Here is a 17,530-nt window from a genome sequence, read left to right on the forward strand (position 1 = left end):
TGTGTTTTAGTCTTGCATTTACAATAGATGTGTGTGATAATTATTTTTGTCTTTTAGAAAATTTTAAGTGAAGAAGGATTATATGTGATAAGATATGTTTTGCTTGTTTACAATAGTTGTTTTTGTTGTCCAAAAAAACAATAGTTGTTTCTTTATTAAAGAGATATGAAATTGATATGTTGTAAGGGGTTCAAATGGTCTTCACGTTGTTTCTTTCTACAAAAAAATGATCTCATATTCGGTGCATTATTTGTGGGTTGTAAGGAAGAATTGGGCTGCGGATAATTTTTGCATGTATATGTTATAAGAGTAATTACTTTTTATATTGAATCATAGTCTTTAGACATGCTATTGGAGTGGAAGTGGTGATTATTTGAAGTTGCATTTCTTATTAAAAATAGAATGTTATATTAAATGCGAAGAAGGTAGTAAAGCAAAACTAATCAAAATAAGAAAACATTGAAACTGGAAAGTGTAAAAACTGAATAGTGGTCGATGAGTGTAGGCACTTGTTAGTCACTGTAAAACCAACTCTAAGAACTTCTCCTTCTGTTTATAGTAATAACAATCATTGCATTGATTTCCCAGATTATTGAGATGACACTTTCTTGGTGGCATTATAAATATCATATTAGTTCCATAACACTTTTTTCAATATAAAGACATCGCGTAAGGAACGTTTGGTTGGTATTAAGATATACTATTTTATTAATTTAAGTTGTTGGTTAGTTTGTTTGTAAGTAATTTTTGTTTTGAATTTTTGATTTTATGGCATCACAATGATTGAGTTGCTATGTCATCTGTAGTAGAATAATTTGTATCTAACAACTAATGTATATGACTCCTTCTGAAGTTCTCGCTAGTCATATGGTCTTTAAATAATTTTCCAAAAAGAAAATCTCAACTTTGGTGAGAAATTGGCAGTCCAAACATTAGCCAACCAGTTGAGTTGGAAACGGTGTTCATGTGTTGGGAATGTTGTTCCTGATGTTCATCGGTCTCATTTCTTAATTTTATTGTTGGATGATACTCGGTTTTGATAAAATAAGCTATATTGTTTGTTAAGAACAAATATGAGCATCTATGGACCATTTCTTGCTTGGTTTTAAATCTTCAGCATAGGATTTCAGATTCTGGGGAAGAGATTCATAATTGTTTCTATGTTCCATTCGAAATCAGCTATCAAGATATTTTTATTGTCAAGATTTAGAGGACCCATCGGTAGAAATCCGTTTCTTTGAAGAGATTTGAAGTTGCATTCGAACTAAATTATTATTTTTTGTTCTTAAAACAGAGAGGATTATTTTTCTAAAACAATTAATGTACTTTTGTTTAAACCTGGAATACATACTATTTGGATTTCCATTAACAAAGTATTACAACTTTTATATGGTTTGCAGAAATTTTAATCCTATTTATAACATAAACTGTGTATTTATTATGGACATTTCTGTATATTTTTTACTAGTCAAAAATTATTGTAAAGAAATTTTCATTTTAATCATTTTAGTTTTGAAATTTTTTTTATTTATAAAGGTTAGGAAAATATTTAACCAAATAAATGGGTATATAATCTCTTATAAGATTTTAACATGACATAGAATCTACGTTTTGACACATTAACACTTACCATCAATTAGCGTAGTTGATTTTCTGTTATTTACTTGATTTATTTTGGTTTATAGAAAATTTTATTTTCATAATACAATATTAAAATATGAGCAGATATGTCTTATCAGTGGTAAAATACGTTTATGAGAAAAATAAAAGTTGCTTAAAAAATCTTCAAAACATTTCTATATTTATCTCATCAGGCCGAATATGAGATTACGGGGGCTTACAACATTTCTGTAAGAACTATAAAAAAAAAATCATGATTCAGGGGTTATACCCTTGGAAAAAAATTTGGGAGCCAAAGCCAATGTTTCAACTGGTTGTGCTCAGATCCGGCCCTGCTAGTTCTTTTATTTTAGTATGGCTTTCGAAATCATTTCCTGTTTAACTGCTAAAGCGGTCTTTTGATACCCTACTTCAATTTTTTCAATAAATGTCGCCGTTAAATAAAGATAAATTTATGTCAAAAAATACTTTTCCCAATCTCTGTTTACTGAATTTTACACTTTTATGGCATAGTGAGAAGAAACTTCCACCCAATCTTCTTATCAAAACAATTGAGAAAAAATATCAGGTAACAGGCTGTCTACAATCAGAAGGCATGGGGATCGGAAGTATGCTGATGGGCTCACCATTTGGTTTGGTTCTAGATGAAGGTCTTTAGTTTAGAGAATTAGTTCATTCCTCATTCTTTATTCTGTAGTTAAATCACATAGGTAGCATTTTATGTACAAAAGGTGTTTTTGAATGAATAAAATGTAACATTTATTCTTTTAACAAAATCCTAAACATTTGTTCATCATTTTTTTTTCTTTTTTGCATTATTATTTTACCTAATTTCTTTTTTTGCCTTATTGTGTTATTGCTTATCAATTCTTAATTAAGTAAACATTCTCGCTCAACGATTACACTATTTAATATTTCCTTAGTAAGTAAATACTGATATTTTAAGATTTTAAATATATTAACAACACTATAAATATTTGTATTTTTATTTCTTTTTTACTTTGGTTTTTGTTTTCAATAAATGTCCAACTATTTATTTTTTACATTTTAATTTATATTTACCTTTTTAAACAACATAAATTATTTAAAATTTAAAACATAATATTTTAAAAACAAACAAAAAAACTAAAACATCATTCCTTTAAATACATAGGGAGTATTTCTTTTGTTCCTAGATTAATCCAAAGTTCATTTTACGTGGCCACAATAACTAACATCGTATTTATAACTTTTAATTTATTTTGTCTATTAATTTACTGAATAAGAGTATGAGTTTCCTTATGGAGAATCAAGTATAAGATCACAAATTTTAAATAAATTTGAATGAGAATAATTTTATGGACTTTATATTGGTGGATAAAATTTACAAATAATTCATTTTCATATTTACGAATAAATAAATTTACAAATAATTAAATATATTTAATATATTTAATTCATTTTCAACTAAAACTAAGATAAAATTTTCATATTTATATCATGAAGTTTTTTTATCTTTGTTTTTAAAAAAAAATATTGTCTATTCATTTGACTATTTATTTGATAAATCATAAACTTAATTAATTATTAAAAATTCATAAAATATAATTATCTTGTCTTTTAATAGTTTGTTCTGGTTTAACTTCTAATGATATGTCAACTCGACTGTTTATTAACAAAGAAAAGCAGTATCTATCTAAGCTTTCATCATTTCAAAAGAAAATGCATGTGTTCCTTTTTAATTAGATTAGTCAAAGCATTCAGTCAATTTGATATTCGTTTTTTTTTATCTTCCTACTATATGAAATTGGTGTTTATCAATTAAAACAATTGGTGTTTATCAAACACTTACGGAAAGCCATTCGAGTTGTTTATGTCCTTTTGTATTTAAATATTTTGATGTTTATAAATGTCTTCCATTAGGGTCTGAGTTGATTACCTTTCAGTCAATTTCAGTTTGAATAAAAAAGAAAAGGTGTTTGGCAACTAACAAAAGAATCTGACAACATGAAAAGAGTAAAGATCTCTACATAACTAAAAAATATCGTTGATATGTTTGAGCGCATGCATATAAGGTAATGGTCAAAAGTGAATACAGACAAAGAGACAGCAGAACAAACTGTGTTGTTGTAATAAAACGATACGGCATGATGTCTTCCCACTCCCCAGGCAGAACATCTCAGAAAAATTAAATAACCTAGAAGTCTCTTCTGTGCCTCAGCCACTGACCACGACCGAGAAAAACAATGGGCACTCTCGGAGCGGGAGAAGCTTCTTGAAGAAATCAACAGTAAGGTAATTGCAATTCTCCATGTACACCAGCTGCAATGTGGCTAACTTCACTCCCGCATTTCCAACGACGCTATGGCCACGTTTGTCACCTTAATCCCTCTATAACAATGGACCAAAGTAAATTAGTCGTTGGAGATAGTATATATTACTAACAGAGATAGAGAGCGTACCACTGTATTAATCACAGACTTGTGAACCCAATCCTTCAAGAAGATCGTATGAGCGTAGACATATTATAACTACACAAAGGAAAGAAAGAAGACATGATTATTGTGTGTTTTTGATAGGATGGATACAATAGAATAATCGATAGACGATGATTACCTTGCTCAAGAGCAATCAAGTGAGGATGGTAACCGTTTTCTCAGTGATCAGCTAGGGGATACTCTTACAATAAATTGAAATTACATAAGATCTTTAGGAGTACTGGACTATAAAAGTTAAGACTATATATTTTAGAATCTGATTGGTTACTGGATTATAAACCAAATATTTTGACATTTAAAGCAATAAGGTGACAAACCTTTTTTATCAACACCTCACCTGGTCAATCAAATCTGGATTTGTAACACCCCAACCTTTGTTTCTAAATGTGTCACGAACATCCTCACATGAATGGCAGCAGTCATGCTCTTCCTGCAAGGAAAAACAACATAGGTCAGATGAAAGTAGGAAAGCAAGACTGAAAACACACCATCAAGTATTCTGAAATGATAAGTCATTTTTTATGCTATGCAAGCAAGATCCACTATATTTTGCAGCTACCTATTGTATCTCTCCTTTTGTTCAACTCCAGGTCTGCATATTATTAAAGACATTTTCTTTAGAAAGTAAATGGCGCACTGACGTTTACCTTGTTCTCGTAGTTCAGTAAACCTGAGACAGCAAGGTTTCACATTCTTGCTAAGGTTCGTAGCAATAACATTAGACTCCTTAGATAATCCTTAGTATATTTCAGATTAGCTGAGCAAATAACATTCGAATAGAAAAATAAATAAGTCTCTGTTTTAAACTGTTACCAAAAAAAGACTGTTATAACACCAAAGAAATAAATAAACTTGAAGAGAAGCTTACATGAGTTTTCAAGCTCTAGTAGACGCATCTGGATTAATGCCACACACAAATTATCTTTTCACTCGTGGCTGCTGCTCTGATATCGAACCTGTAATCCAATTTTATACATCGCCACTTAAATCAATTTGATCTTGTATTTGATAAAGAATCCATAGCTTGTGAGCCTCTTACCTTTTGACCAAAGCATTGACGTTTCCTCTTCAACTGAAATTTCATCAGTGCAATCGCACTTCAACCATGGAGGAGCAGCAGTCGGACTTCAAATCAGAAAGGAGGATCAATGAGCTAGGGATTTCACAAACAATGAATTAACTTTGTTTTTTCACGGTTTGAGAGACTGATGTTCAAGGGAATAAAGCTAACCTTTTTATAGGTGTAGATACACCGCCTTGCAGAGGGATAAGTTGCATTCAATATCAGATCATGCTTCACGTCGGTCTATGGCGTTAAGAAGGCAATAAAGGAGAAGAATCCGTAACTTGTCGGTTGATAATAACAGAAGACTAAACGTCGCGACTGAAGACCAACAAAAAAACTCTTCTCGATTTGAGCCACTCAGTCTCTGGAAACTCCATTGCTGATGTCAGAGAACGAGGGCCGGCTCAAACATACCGGAGGTCCTAGGGCAAAAATAAAAAAAATTGGCCCTTTAATATAACAAAAATTTTATTTTTAAGATAAAATCAAGTAAGACTACAAGCCTTTTTTTTCCTAACTTCTGCTATTTTATCTATTAGGTTGTCTAGATTAGTAATTAATAAGTACATTTCTATAACAACTTTTTGTATAAAAATTTCATAATAATGTGCTTCTAAATATTACGCATGCACCTGTACGCATGTTAGTCAGCAACAGACTACCATATAATAATGTATACGTGAACGTATATAAAATGTTTATATAATGAATATTATAAATTTTGCATAGGTTAAAAATACGGTAAGACGTTATAATAACTACAAATATAGTTAGACCAAAGAAAAACTACAAACATATCACTCATTTTATTTCAATGTAAAAGCAAAGAAAACGAAAAGACTTACAAAAATATATAATTATATGGACCAATTTATTGTATCTTCTAATTCAAAAAAAAAAAAAGGTTACAAAACAAAACAAAACAAAAGGACAAAATCAATCATTCATTGGTCCAAATTATACCGATCAAATTTTTTTTTTTTAAACGTGTACTAATCGTAAGGCCCCATAAAGCCCAACCTTCTCTTAAAATAATTTTGTTGTCTGCTTCCTTTATACTTAAAAGAACAATATTATGATCTATCGAGAACAGTATGATAATTTGTGTACATGGGCCCCTTTGTCTTTGGGCCCTGGTGCACTGCTCTCCCTTGTCCTAAGCCGGACCCTATTTTATAATAATAGATAGATAGGCAACGTGAAAAATGGCCGAACAACGTACAACAATTTTATTAGCTTACAGATTTCATAAACTTTTAAACTAATTAAGATAAACGATGATCGACTCCTCTTTACGTTATCAAGGAAAGTGATAAATGTTGAACATGTAGCAATGTTAATTAAAAAACGAAATTTAAAATTTTTATCAAAGTCTCAGAATTTATCCCTTGTTTATAAGACATTGAAAAGGTCATTTTTCAATCTAATCTATGTTTTTTCTTATTATCAACGTTACTATCCATGAGAGAGAGGGAGAAAGTGAATGTGCCTTTAAAATTCTTAGCTTAATCCACGAGCCCAATTGCAAGATAAATACTTCGGACCCAGTGACTTACGTTGGGTTATCAAAGACCATGATTGCCTCCTTTATCTATACTGGGCCAATACTTCTTCTTATGCTTCCCTTGATTCTATAAGTTCTAACTAAAATGATGATCGTGTATAGGTACTAGAGCCATGTCCTTCGGATTTATTGGGCTATAAATATTTTTAAACAAGATGGATGTTTCGTTAAGCTTTGTCTAGGATCAATCGTTTTCATTAAATATTTTAGATCAGCCCAGGCCATGAGGTATCCATTGGCTTCGGTTTCTTGTGTGTTTGTTATACATATACGTACTAGTGCTTTTAATTGTAAGTCGAATACAACCGGACATAATTATCGAAAATACCTTCTCAACTATGGAAGAAATCAAGTTTATTGGCTAATCCATCTCGGAGTATAAACAGATTTTAAAGAGTTAACAGCGAGATTTGTTTGACAAATAGTTCCTTTGCTTTTGCACGACCAAAGCATGGTATATTAGATTCAGCGGTACGCAATTACATACTGTCGATATGAATTTATATATGATTTATTTTTGTAATTTATATATGATTAATCATTGTTTTCCGTGATGTTCGACTTATTAATATTTAAACCGTGTATGACGTGTGATAGATGATATACATGCATGCATGCATGCATCCTCTTGTTTCTTTCTGTCTAGCATACAGAGCGAGAGAGCAGTGCACAAAGAATAAAAGTACAAACAAGGGGGAAAAAATAGATTGGATAAACGCACCACATCGAAAAAGAACCTATGAACTTGTCCAAGAGTGGCAGTAATTGTTAGGAATGTGGGAATCAAATTCAATTTTATAATGGAATAAATATTATAAGTTGTGTTTCGAATATTGTTTTTTGTTATAACACAAAAACATATAGACAGAGGGTGAATGAGCTGGGAAGCACGTGTGATGAGAGGATAGAGAAGCACTTGCAACAACGACAGTGCAGGGTTGACCGGAGACAGTAGGGTCGTGTGGGTCGTGGAGACGCGTGTACCTCACTTCCTCTCCACTGGAGAACGACGACGTTCATATTTTCAAACAACTGTATGGCCATGGATTAGTATATTGGTAAGTTTAGAAAAAGTTATGCTTTTTAGCCAGGTATATACTATTCTTGAATGGAAATTATTACAACATACTAAATTAATTTATTTTCGTCTTCAGTGTTTAAATTAGTGATTCAAATGATTTTCTTTTTTGTAGTTAGCGAATACACACACCAGTTAACTATCCACACATATGGTAGTGTTTTATTTTTTAATTTTCTTTCTTTTCATAGGATAAAAAGAAGAGAATAACACGATGTTGCAATTTTATACTGTAATTTAACTGATTGATAAGGTGAACAAAAAAGACAAACATAGTGAATCTTTATTATTATTATACTGTTATTATTATTATTATTTTGTTTTTTTAAATACATGTAAAATGGTAAACCATGTTGTCTGATCTACGAACATTATCATCAGTGAAATTTTTAATTAAAATAACTTTAAAAATAGAAATATAGAAAAGAAATAAAAAAAAAAAACAATTTTCATCTGAGTTATTAGAAAATATTTACTAGAACCCTTTTCTCCAAATGTGATTTTATGATTGGTTGATGTTTTAGTTATTTGAAATTTAATTATAAAATCTAATTATATTTAAAATATTATTAATATAATTTATTCTTAAGAGTTTCTAAAACAATGAATGTGCTCTAAGTGTCATATGTATCAAGAGTTTGTCAATAAACTCTTTAGCCGTGAAATTAAAAAAGTGAATTATTTTGATTGTGGTTCCACTAGTTTCTTCACTGTGAAATGATGGATGATACGTGTCGAGCAACTGAGCGAATATTCCATGAGTTGACTTCCATTGGAGGTATAGTATAATTAGTATTTTATGTATCATGCATTCGTTGCCTAATTGATTCTCATAACATTAGTATTTAGTACATCTACGTGTGTGTGTGAACTTACTACTAGCTAGACATATATGTACCAAGGGCTAAAAGACAAACGTATAATATCATAAATTCATATGTAATGTATCGGTGGAAAACGAGCTAGGGAGGAGAAGGCGAAGCTGGACCAGCTTAGGAAACAGAGGACGAAGCTGGACCAGCTTCGAAACACTCCTGTCTTCGTTCTTTGACCTTTGACTTGCTCTATTACCACATGCATGAGAGACCGTGTCAATTATTCTGAGATCTATTTATTATACGTCGGTTTTGGATGAACTACGGTTTAATAATAGAGTTTCCGAGTTTTGGTGTCAAATTATATAACAACACGTCGTATTAGATCAAACACTAGTACACTGACGCATCTTCATTGTTTTCTTTTACTTGTCAATTGTTTTCCTCTAACTGCCTTTAATTTGTCATCAATCATTAATGTTATATTCATAGCTACATCTACATTCACCTCACTAAATACGTTAAAATATGTGCATATGATTCTAGTTTTGTTTTTGTTATTATAAGAAATAAAGGTCGTTTGACAAAAAAAAAAAGAAATAAAGGTAATAGGTATGATATTCGTCAGCTGTATATAAATTATATAGGGGTGATTGGTTGGGTTTTATCTCCCTACTTTAGCTTTATTTATTTTTAAATCACTAAATTTTACCAATCATGTACTTTTACTTTTAAAAATTAAAGTATACATCAACTTTTTATTTAGTTTTACCAATCATGCTTTAGCTTTATTTTTAAAACTACAGCAAAAAAAATAAAGCAAAACTTTTTCTTATGTATTTTAGACAAAAATCCTACATCTTCTTTTTATAGGCTGTAGAATCTGTAAATGAAAAAAAATATCTATAATATCAAATAAATTATATAATCATAATAAAAACTTTTATAAATATTTTAATTTTGAATTTGAGTGTTTTTAAATTATTAAGATATTTAAATAATATAAATATTTTTTACATATCACATTTTAAATTACAATAAATTTTGATAATTTATTAAAAAATATTAATATAAATTATTTTAATTGATATAAAATAATAATTTTATATATACAACACATATTTCATATATTTTATTTTAAAATATCTACAACCTACAACTTACAGGTACAACAAATTTAACTACAGCAAAAGTCTCTGCAGAAAAAGTCTACAGTAACAACTTTACAGCTACAACCGATTTATCTACAGCTAATCATTTACAGCTAAATTTTTAAAGCCACAGTCGAACCAATCATCACCATAGTTTTGTTTTGTTTGGCGTAGATTTTAAATCCTCTAAATCATAAGGAACATACTGGCTCCATGGAGATCTTAACTATAATATATAGGTTTTGACATAAATATACATATATAAACCGACTCTTTCGATATCTGAATTTTAATTTCAAAATACATAATTTTGAAACGTTTTAAACAATACCAGAATCATACTATCTATATATGATGATTTCGAACAATACTATTTGTACTAAAACAATGTTTAGAATTTAGACAAGAGTATTTATACATTTAAATGAATTGTATAGCATTGCTAAATTTAAATTCTATTTTCCGGTAAGAGATTCTTTGTTTCACCGGGAGAGGATACAATGCATATGACTGCCAAAACATTCAACAGAAAGTAACAAAAGCAAAAATACATAAAAGCTTCTTAGTTGTTCCCATGAGAACAATGCAATGACAGACCGGAAGATTCTGCCCCTTTGTTGTTCATCACTTTCTTGTCTGCACATAAACTTAAATTTATAAAGGAATTATCAATAAATTAAAATCAGAAGAATTTGATAAGAAATATTAAGGTCCATTACACCAAAAAAAGAAGAAGTTATTAAGGTCCAAGTCCACCTCACGAGTTTATTTTGATTTCAATGTATTTGTCGTGTAATATCTGTCTTCATTCGATAATTTATTTTAGACAAACAAAACCCTCCACTGACAAAATTAAAATCCATTTATTTACACATTTCTCTTTCGGTATATAGAGAGCATCAGATATCTACACATTGTATCGTGAGAAACAAGATTTGGTTTCAAAATGTGATTATGTTAGCTAGTTTCTTTTCAATTGATAGCAGTAATTTTGAAGGCAACTTTTACAAAAGTCTCAATAAAGTTATCGCTGAAGTTTCTACCCTACTTAACGCCAACACATAAAACATATCTTAAATTTCACTACTTTGAATGTTTGTAAATAATTGAGTGAAGTCTAGATACTAAAGCGCCATATCAAATCGATCTATGGTTTCGAGTTTCGAGTCTCAACTACTACTAATATAGCTAGTCATTGACTTATCGAATCAATAATAAAGGAGATGAGATAAAAATTTAGTACTAACTAGTTTTTGAATCAGATGAGCTGCAGACTAGAGAATAGCTAATATTCTATGACGACTTTCGTCTCTAGATTTTGTAGAATTAGGTGTTTCTAAGACTTCGAAGTAAACATATTGTTTCATTATGAAGAAAAATAAAAACAAAAAACACAAAACCAATGAACAAACTGAGATAAGTAAAGAAAAAAAAACAATAGTATTCCCATTTGCCTTTGAAATTGTTAGATGTTTTGAACATTTTGTTTTTTGTGTCGTTAAATTAAATGCTCTTTGTTTTTAACTTAAATCTTGTAGTTTTTTTTTTTTAACTTTGGATATCATGCTCATAGAGAGATCCAAACTAATTTCCAAAGGATGGTGCGATCCACAGATGAATTTTCACTACGGATATTCGAATGAACCGTAAAATAGGTTCATATCCGCTTCGCCACGAGATGAATTATGGTATGGACCCGGGTTGCTTGGCAATCTCAAAGTCTCCTACCACTAGACCATCACCCCGTGATTTGAAATCTTGTAGTTGAGGAAATAATACAAAAGTAGTTAGACCATGATTAACTCCAGTCTCTTAACTGGGGTTCTTAACTTCGGCTAAGAGACGGTTCTTAGCTTCGGGTAAGAGACGGTTCTTAACTTCGGGTAAGAAACGGTTCTTAACTTCGATAAATAAACGGAAGAAATTCAAGATTTACCACAAATGACTAGGTTAAATCTCTTAATTGAGATGATAAGTCTAAGATGTATTGTGATTAAGATTAGTGAATGTTGTTGCTGAGAAAATTTTAGTTTAGATGAAGGCATTGATAGAGATACGTGCAAAAAGAAAGTGGGGTTATATTTGAATACGTGAATCAGAAACGAGTCAAAGTTTTTGCCGTAAAAGAAAAAACAGTCAAGGCTTTTAGATTTGGTTGTATTATTATGGCTAGGCGGTGTGATTATCACGGGTCCTTGATGTTAACTTAAGTAAGTGGACGTTGTCTTCCCTGGGACCTTCTGCGTTCCTAGTCGTTCGCAATTCACTGATTTAGTTTGACCAAATTATAATTCGAGATCTGATTTTTAATACACACATCAGTGTTTTGGTGGTTGTCTGTAGTGATTAAAAGCGATCGAAACTTGAAGCTTGCGACTGAAAAAAGTTTGTTATGTCATCATTATTCATAATTGAGATTTCTAGATACGCAAACGTTAATTAAGCTCGTATATTATGGAAAAATATTAACAGATATTTACGATTAAATGTTACTATTATATTGTTTTAATTGCTATCTATCCATCCAGGCATCCATGCAGTGAATTGAATTTTCCTGCAACATGTTTGATATGTAAGAAAAAAAAACAACATTATTGTTTTACATGTATTTGGTGATTTCCAAAAAAATTATCAATGCGTAAGCTTATCAAAAGATACAACTACTATACCATTGCCAAATGGCATATTATGTTTTTTTAGTAAAATATGGAGCTATGATATTTTTTAAAGCCAAAATGGGGAAAAAAAATCAAGATTGATGGAAATGAATTTGATACGTAGGATTTGGTATCATAATTTCAGCATTTCAGAACTATTGTTGAAAGAATTGGTTTCTTATGCAGTGTAAAAATTATAGGTCCATGCAAAAAGTGCAATTCATTCGCATAAATCGCACAAGAGAAAGATTATATACGAAAGAAAATAATTGAAATCAACCATTATATATCTTGCAGGCTAACCCATTAATTTCTTTTCTATGCTACTATAATTTATTGGACGTATAATAAACACATAAATACACTCTGTAAGATAATCATACTCTCTCTGTATCACTTTAAGTGATGTTTAAAGGTTTTGCACAAATATTAAGAAAATACAAAATTTTATGTAATTTATCTTGATCATATTAAATAATATTAAATACAACTAATTCAACCAATAAAAACAAGATGTAGTATTTTGTAATTGATCACAAATTTCAAATGACATTAAATTTTGTCTTTTTTTGAAAACATCACTTATTACGAAACAAAATAAAAATTGTTAAACGTCAGTTAAATGATACGAGGGAGTAATACATAATTGTATATCATTCGCATAAACCTTTAGCTTCACTTCTAAGATGCCACTTTTTTCCCCTCAGGATATATATTACGTAGATGGCATCTTATTCTTAATGATGTTCTATTAAAAAATTAAACATTAAATTTAAAAATTCCAGCAGTTTTTACAACGTTATAAAGGCACACGTGTGGGCTCAGCTCACAGCCAGATAAGGTTACCTTCTTCTTCTTCTTCCTCTTCCTCATACTCTCACGACATTCTTACCTTCTTTCTCTCTGAACGCTTAAATGCCGAGAAGTTTAGAGCCGTTGGATCTTGGAATCCAGATACCGTACCATTTCAGGTGTCCAATCTCACTAGAGCTGATGCGTGACCCAGTCACCGTCTGCACCGGTCAAACCTACGATCGAACAAGCATCGAATCATGGGTATCCACCGGTAACAACACCACGTGTCCAGTCACACGCGCTCCTTTGACCGACTTCACACTCATCCCGAACCACACTCTCCGCCGTCTCATCCAAGAATGGTGCGTCGCTAACCGCTCCAACGGCGTCGAGCGTATCCCCACACCCAAACAGCCAGCTGACCCCACCTCCGTTCGCGCTCTCCTCAGCCAAGCCTCCGCGACGTCGGGAACTCACGTCTCGGCTCGCTCACGCGCCGCCGCTCTCCGTCGTCTACGTGGATTCGCGCGAGACTCCGAGAAGAACCGCGTTTTGATCGCGGCTCATAACGCTAAAGAGATTCTGATTAGGATTCTTTTCTCCGACGATATCGATTCATCGGAGTTGGTCTCTGAATCGCTCGCTCTTCTCGTTATGTTCCCGATGACGGAGCATGATAAATGCGTTTCGATCATTTCGGATCCGGGTCGGGTCGAGTTTTTAACCCGGTTACTGTTCGATTCCTCGGTGGAGACACGTGTCAACGCAGCCGCGTTGATCGAGATGGCGGTTACAGGATCGAAGGAAACGGTTTCGAATTCCGAATCCATTTTCGAAGGAGTCCTCGATCTTCTACGTAATCCGGCGTCCTCGTACCCGCGGCGAGCTCTCAAGATCGGAATCAAAGCGCTCTTCGCGCTCTGCCTCTCGAAGAACACGCGCCACGTCGCGGTCTCCGCCGGCGCGCCGGAGATTCTGATCGACAGGCTCGCGGCGGGGTTAGACAGGTGCGACACGGAGCGAGCGTTAGCGACGGTGGAGATTCTCTGCCGATCTCTGGAGGGATGCGCGGCGTTCGGCGAGCACGCTCTGACGGTGCCGGTTCTTGTGAAGACGATTCTGAGAGTTTCGGATCGGGCGACGGAGTACGCGGCGGGGGCGCTGCTGGCGCTTTGCACGGCGGAGGATAGGTGGAGAGACGAGGCGGCGGCGGCGGGAGTGGTGGTTCAGTTGTTGCTGATGGTGCAGAGTGAGTGTACGGAGAGGGCGAAGAGGAAGGCGCAGAAGCTGCTGAAGCTTCTGAGAGACTCGTGGCCTGACTACTCCTTCGCTAACTCCGATGATTTCGCCTGCAGCGAAGTGGTCCCCTTTTGATTTTTCTTTATTGTTTCAACAGTAATTACATTTTTTTTTTAGTCTTTTATATTTTCTGATAAAATAGAAGGAAGTGTGGTCATTTCTTATGTGTATTTTGATGGAAAATGTGAATTAAGAAAAGAAAAAATACAGAAGTTTTGATGAGCATAAGTTAGGTTATATGCATTATGTTGAAGTGTAAGACCATCTCCAACCCACCCCTATTTCTATCTCTATATTTTCCCCTAAAATAGAGAAACTCTATTATAGAGGTGAAAATGCTCAAATGTATGCCTGTATAATAGAATTCTTCTATTTATAGGGGAAAATATAGAGATATGATATTTCTACCTCTAAATATAGAGGCAAAAAGTAACTTTCCTCTATATTTTCCTTTAAAGTAGAGGAACTCTATTATATAGGTATACATTGGAGCATTTTCAGCTCTATAATAGAGATCTCTATTTTAGAAGAAAATATAGAGGTGTACCCTGGAGAGGCTCTAAGTCACTAAATGTCTCTTCATATTGATTGGCTTTTTGAGTTGGGAAAAGTTGTTAAAAAGCAAATGGAAGATATGCTAAAGTCTTTAAAGTTATCCTTTCGTTTTCCTCTTTTAGTCTAAAGGCTAGTCAACTTTCTGCATTACAGTTATTAAAACAGGTTGTTCAGATTTAACCCATTGAGTGCTGTGACTTTGTAGTGAAATGTCATTATAGTGATATCTTCTGCTTTATATGATGTAGAGCTCTTGTTGATTTATCGTCTTTAGTGTGTTTCTAGCATACTTCTCTTTCCTTGTAGTATTTGTTAATATTTCAGTTACGCATTATTTGATGGACCCATAACACTTTCATGAAAATCAATGATTCGGCTACATGGTCAAACTAAAAAAAGATTCAATACATTGACGATGGCTTGTTTCGTTACAACAATCGTTTTTAGAAGAGGAGCCAAAAATCAAACTGGGCTATGATATGGCCCGTGGCTTATAAAGTAGTCTTAGAAGAAACTCAGTGATCAAAGTAGTATTAAAAATCAAACTGGGCTATTATATGGAAGCCACTAATGATCAAAGCAATTTATGTAATCAAAGATTAGAACGACATTGAAATCCTAAGCTGTATATATTATATGTAGTTCATCAACAACAGAGCCAATCAAAGAATTGCTAATGATAGCAGAAAAACATTATTTCTACTGTTTCAAAATTTCCACCTTTGATCATCAAAGACGAGAGAAATGGAACCAGAACTAGGAAGACTCAGCTCTCCACTGGTTTTGTCGACTTTTGACCCACCGGTAAATCATCAATCCAGTCTCCATAGATTCGATTAATCTTCTTGGAGTCACTCCACTTGAGCAAACACTTCTTTCGTCTCCCTTCATCGTTAAGGCCAGAAGAATCTGCTGTTACTACTTGTGCTGCACTCGGTTTCATCGCAAATGCTTCGTTACCAGGCACCACCGTTTGTTTACTCAAAGACGCTGCTGCGTTTACAGCTTCTCCAGAGTAATATAGCAGCTCTGCAACAACCAAATAAGAAACACAAGACCATCAACACACACAATCCACAGGACTAGCAAGGCCTATAGAAAGGATGATAACATACCTGCTTGGCCATGAGCAAAGTGACAGTTATCTCCAAAAGGACACTGACCATTCTCAAACTTCATGCATATCCTAGTCTTCCAGTACACAGTCTTGACAACACCATTATTCAACGATGCAGGTACAGGAATGCCTCCTCGTCTATTCACTTCCACTTGATGAGAACCAGTACCACCACCATTCTCAACAGAAGCTGGATTAGTACCAACGCTTATAGCCAAACTCTCTCTCAATTTCCCAGACTCATCACGAAACTTGGAAAGATCCTGATGAACGAAATTACACCTATCCCCATAAGGACACTCCTCACCAAAACAAAACTTCCTGCAAAGCTTCATCCTCAAGATTATCTTCTGATCATCTTCCCAATTACTAGCAGACACAGAAGAAGAAGACGGCCTTTCCCTTTCCCTTTCCCTTTCCCTTTCTCTTGCCCTGTCTTGAACAGCAGGAGGAGGAGGTCCAACAATCTCCTGCCAATTAGAAGGAGGCTGCCTCAGATCCTCCATGCCGTGTGCGAAATTGCAAGGATCTCCATTCATACAAGTCCCCGCCTTGAACTTTGCACACATCCTCGTCTTGTAGAATATGTTAGCCGTCCCTTTGTTCATAGGAGGAGTGTTTGACGGTGGAGCCATCCAAGAACTGTTGTTACTCGTGGGAGTAAAGACGGTATCATCGTGGAGTCTTGGCCTTTTCAAAGAAGGCTGAGATTGTGATTCAGATTGTTCGTTGTTCATCGGATAAGGCATTGAATCATTCGTATGCGTTTGATTCCAAGGCGATTGCACGAACATGGGACGAGAATCAGAGTAACTCGAATCCATTACTCTGCAACAACATCAAATTCAGCGATTACAATCTTAAAAGTAGATTCTACTCAACTTCCGATTACGAAACGGTTTCAATGGCGAGGAAACTGATGAATAAAAGACTTGGGTAGAGATCGAAATGCTTGACACTATGATACATGAGAACGCGATTTGAGAACAGAAATCGAATGGATCCTTGGAAGGGAGAGAGAGAGCAATACCAGGATCAACTATGGCGGCAATGGCGGTGGAGGTGGAGGCGGCGGCGGCAGATTTGGGTGATGAAACGTGCTTTAGGGTTTTTGAACATCTGATCATATATTATATATATATATACCTTTTCTCTTTTGCATTTGGAAACCGAATTTAGAGCATCCACATTAGTTGGGGTTCATAGTATTTTTTTAATATTTTTTTGGTGTGGCCATAAATAATATTGAACTTTTTGCTATGGTGATTCTGCATTAATGAACCTGAAAAAGGGGTTCATAAGAATTAAGTAATATATTTATAATTTTTTTTTAGTT

General features: G+C 33.5%; 2 protein-coding genes and 1 long non-coding RNA gene across 4 annotated transcripts; 1 reads left to right on the forward strand and 2 right to left on the reverse strand.

Annotated features, from left to right (window-relative positions):
- Positions 1-3,577: 3,577 nt before the first annotated feature.
- Positions 3,578-5,612, reverse strand: LOC106425539. Of its 2 annotated transcripts, none has more exons than XR_007318029.1 (7): positions 5,329-5,612; positions 5,137-5,250; positions 4,966-5,053; positions 4,745-4,854; positions 4,216-4,527; positions 4,062-4,130; positions 3,578-3,990 (listed from the first exon to the last, which is right to left on the reverse strand). It is a non-coding gene; the product is annotated as an uncharacterized LOC106425539 (long non-coding RNA). The 2 variants fall into 2 exon arrangements; XR_007318028.1 differs by having other exon boundaries at positions 5,137-5,222; positions 5,329-5,608.
- A 7,250-nt stretch (positions 5,613-12,862) lies between these two features.
- On the forward strand, positions 12,863-14,747 carry LOC111203811 (U-box domain-containing protein 25-like). Its single transcript, XM_048744525.1, has one exon. The coding sequence runs from the start codon at positions 13,344-13,346 to the stop codon at positions 14,595-14,597; it is 1,254 nt and encodes a 417-aa protein (XP_048600482.1). The 5' UTR covers positions 12,863-13,343; the 3' UTR covers positions 14,598-14,747.
- An 863-nt stretch (positions 14,748-15,610) lies between these two features.
- On the reverse strand, positions 15,611-17,347 carry LOC106374659 (zinc finger CCCH domain-containing protein 39). The gene is made up of 3 exons (XM_013814632.3): positions 17,225-17,347; positions 16,193-17,022; positions 15,611-16,106 (listed from the first exon to the last, which is right to left on the reverse strand). The coding sequence occupies exons 2-3, from the start codon at positions 17,016-17,018 to the stop codon at positions 15,844-15,846; spliced, it is 1,089 nt and encodes a 362-aa protein (XP_013670086.1). The 5' UTR covers positions 17,019-17,022; positions 17,225-17,347; the 3' UTR covers positions 15,611-15,843.
- Between the last annotated feature and the right edge of the window lie 183 nt (positions 17,348-17,530).

This window comes from Brassica napus, chromosome C1 (assembly GCF_020379485.1).
Source record: "Brassica napus cultivar Da-Ae chromosome C1, Da-Ae, whole genome shotgun sequence".
NCBI lineage: Eukaryota > Viridiplantae > Streptophyta > Magnoliopsida > Brassicales > Brassicaceae > Brassica > Brassica napus.